Consider the following 3,920-nt stretch of genomic DNA (forward strand, 5'->3'; position numbering starts at 1 on the left):
TGGGCATTGGTCTTCCTAACAAGTATTATTCTACAAAGTTGAACATTTTATTTATTTACATCTGAATTATTTTCTTCTCCAACTCTCCACTAAATATGCCTCTATGTTATTAATAATGATCCTCTTTATTAATGCAGATACAAATGACACATTAAAGACAATATATAATAATATTTTATCCTTTTTATTTAATATGAAATCACATTTTTTATCATTAGAAACATGAGCAAAAACAATAATTTGTTTCTCCACTAATGAAGAGAATCATTCTTCCTATTTTATGCGCGGGCATCACACAAATCATAAAATTGAAGTAGTTACTATTATCTTAAGCTTTACCTAAATTTAATACATATTATTGATTTAATAATGTAAGGTTTCACTAGATCTTCAAATATTATAATTGATATGTCAAAAATTTGATTTATGAGAACGACACTTATTGATAAGAGACAATAACACCTCTGAAAGTGATAAGTTCTATAAAGTATGAAAATACTTTTAATTATACAAAAAAAAAATTGCTTAAAATTAAATAGTATAATAAATGTTGAAGTGTATTTTTTTGTACAGTTTCCACATACACACCTTTTATATACACTTTGCACTTTCTGTACACCCTTTTTCAGTTCCTTTCTTTAGCATAATTTGATACATGTATGGTTATGTTTGAGAGGCAAATCCCTTTATAGTTGGTCATTTTGCCCTTAATCTAGGTACAAAAACTCACATACAATGTGACTGTAATAATAGCAGTTATACTTATATTTAATTCCATAAAGCAAGATAACGTTAATTTTGTGGGTGATGTCCTAAAGTGAGAAATTGTATTAATTTAGTTTTTTATACCAAGAATCCCAAAATTCGATAGTTAGAGAATAATCCCCACGAAGAAATCATTGAAGTAACTTAATTCTTCATACACATGGAAAAGATTCATTAAAAGAGATGTTCATTAATTTAGTTTTGATACTCTAAAATAATACTTTATTTTCTGAATTTTCAAATGCTAAATAATTTATATCTAAGATTGTGTAAGGAAAAAGAAGGAGAAGAAGCATCAAGTGACATTCATTAGAGGAAGAGAAAGAGAAATGAACACAAATTAAGTTAAATCTCTCATTTATTTAGGAGAAGAAATTTAGATGAAACGATACTCGATTAAAATAATGATAATGTAAAAATATTATTTGCTTTTATATTAATAATGTAATTAAATGAAAAATTACAAAGAAGGAGATTAGAAAAATTTCATATCTTCTCGAAAACCTTTAATGCTGGCAAAAGATTAATTATCATTTTGATTATTTAGGAAGAAAAAATCATCATTTTGATGAACTATATTGATTCCATGTCTTAGTTTTTAGTAAACTAAATTGATGATTTATTCATGTTGGGTATATATGACGGTGGACCTATATGTAGGGCATGTGGGATTTAGTGGGAAGTTCGGGAAGAGTGGGGTCCATACTTCCACAATCGCAACCGCCCCGGTTTTAACGGTCATATATATTAGCCGTTGAGATTTCCGTATTCATTTAAAATTTTAAATTCCTCCATTTCAAAATGAGTATCCGAGGATGTATTACTCATAATATTTATAAATTTAAATTTAAATTTGTTTGTTAATTAATCATGTTCTTTGTTTTTTTTTCTTTCATTTTCTGCCACTGCCGCATCTTATTTCGAATACGTACTGTAGATGGTTGGGAATTAATAATTTTATTTCTTATGTTATAAATAATTATTCACGTAGTTGATGCATATCAATATACATTTTAATAATATAATTTATGAATTAAACGTCCTCTACACCACAGTGGTTCAACTTCAATTACTAGTAGTGTAATAGGGAACGTGAATAAATAATCGTGTTAATCTTGTTTTGATTAAGGAGAAATGTCAAAATTGTCATAGTCATTTTATTTAGTTCTTTATCTATACTACTTTTACCTGTCAATCCTAGTCATCATTTTGTCTTTTAACATTTGCATCCTACAAAACATTTCAACTTGTATCAAAGTTACACTCTAATTTCATATAATTTTCGACATATCCAAAATTTCTATTTTGAGATTAAAATTGTTATTTACGGTGAATGGTACCTACTATTGTGTTACATTCCCTTTCGTCATTGTATCAGATAATTATCTTATTCCATATACCACTTATTATAATTGTAAAAATAAATTAATTTTTTTTTTTTTAAAAGTTATATAAGTATCTCATATTTAAATATGTAGTTGTTTCTTCAAATAAATATTACTCTAAAAAATCAAATATTTATGTCTAATAATGTAATATATGAGGATTAATTAGAGCTTCCTATACTAAATTAACATCTCATTTATTATATGATTAAGTATTAATAATTTCTATCAAACATAATATATTAATAACTTATTATTAAATAAGTTTATCTGAAATTAACCATAGAAATATAATTAAGATAATCAATAATCATAATAAGTTTCACTATAAAACCTCTTCCCCTCTCACAACACTTGTCTCTCTCTTAAAAAGTTCCCATGCTCTCCAACCTCACCCAAGTTCAGAGCATAGCCATATTATCATATCCACAAAATGGGTTTCATAAATATGAAACTACTTCTAATCTCAACTTGCATTATATCAATCTCAATGGGATTAAAATTCACATTCCCATTAATTTCCAATTTCATAATCAATCAATTATCTCCTTCAATCTCATCATTTTTCTACACATCACTCACTCCTCTTTATATCTACATATTCCTCAACTTCATAATCCTCACTATCATTGCTTCCTCCAAATTTCACACTTACCATGACACGTCACCACCTCATCAAACCGAACCGGTTTTCTATGAACCAACGGTTCTCACACTAACAGTTCCCGAACCGGTCGAGTTTTCACAAACTGCGAAAACGACGGTGGAGAGCGTCGTTTTGGGTGAGGAGGTTTGTGAACTAGAAACGACGCCGTTGAGGGAGGATACAGTGATTAAGAGTGATGAGTTTGATGGTTACCTTTATGATTTGCATGCGGCGGTGAAACAAACGGTTCCAGGTGAAAACGACGCCGTTGTTGTTGTTCCTAGCTTGAAGAGGAAGGAGTCGATGGATTTTGTGGTTTGGAATGATGAGAATGAGAAACCTGCGGTTTTCGATAGGTTCAGCGAAAGAAAAACCGTTAGAGCCACTTCAGAAGGTTCTAGAAACGTTCTCTCTCTTCATAACCGTTATTTTTCTCTTTTGATTTTGAAATTGTAACTGTGTTCTGTTGTGTGATTGCAACAGGGAAGGTAGTTGCGTTAGGAGTAGCGAAATCGATGAAGCAGGAGACTCGCCGGAACGCCGTGCCGTTGGCGGATTTGAACATCGGCGGCGGAGGCAAGGCGGTGATGAAGAAATCTGAGACGTTTGGCGGAAGGGAGAATAAGAATACGGATTCGTCGCCGGGTTCGGGTGGGAGAATGAGGAAAGAACCGTTGCTGAGTCAGGACGACGAGTTGAATAGACGAGTTGAAGCGTTTATAAAGAAGTTTAATGCGGAGATGAGGTTGCAGAGGCAAGAGTCGTTGAGACAGTATAGTGACATCATCAATGGTGGGGCCCGATGAATAAGTCGGATCTTCTCTAGTACTCGAGAGTTCTTGGTTTTGCGTTTGTTTTTCGGATGCTTCCCTTATCCTTACTTTGTTCTATGAGGTGTTCATCAAATTTGGAGGGAAAACTACAGTTTTGTTTTGGAAGGTGGATGATGGAATTTCAATAGTGAAGATCAATCAGGTTTGAACATTAATAGGGTTTTGTAAAGGAAAGTTTTGTTAAATTGCTTTGGTTTCGTTAGGGATAGAATGGAACAGTTTGTGATATTTTATACATTGCATATGATCAAAATCTTAGTTTAGTTGGAATGATGGAGAAATGTTCTTAAT

At 31.4% G+C, this 3,920-nt stretch overlaps 1 protein-coding gene across 1 annotated transcript; it reads left to right on the forward strand.

Annotated features, from left to right (window-relative positions):
- On the forward strand, positions 2,508-3,920 carry LOC109355981. Its single transcript, XM_019599288.1, has 2 exons — positions 2,508-3,190; positions 3,280-3,920. Exons 1-2 carry the CDS (start codon positions 2,584-2,586, stop codon positions 3,600-3,602), a joined length of 930 nt encoding a protein of 309 aa, XP_019454833.1. The 5' UTR covers positions 2,508-2,583; the 3' UTR covers positions 3,603-3,920.

This window comes from Lupinus angustifolius, chromosome LG09 (genome assembly GCF_001865875.1).
Source record: "Lupinus angustifolius cultivar Tanjil chromosome LG09, LupAngTanjil_v1.0, whole genome shotgun sequence".
Lineage (NCBI taxonomy): Eukaryota > Viridiplantae > Streptophyta > Magnoliopsida > Fabales > Fabaceae > Lupinus > Lupinus angustifolius.

Coding starts and splice junctions, on each gene's coding strand:
- LOC109355981 (XM_019599288.1), top strand. CDS start 2,584: ATGGGTTTCATAAATATGAAACTACTTCTAATCTCAACTTGCATTATA. Junction 3,191..3,279: donor CGTTAGAGCCACTTCAGAAG/GTTCTAGAAACG, acceptor TGATTGCAACAG/GGAAGGTAGTTGCGTTAGGA.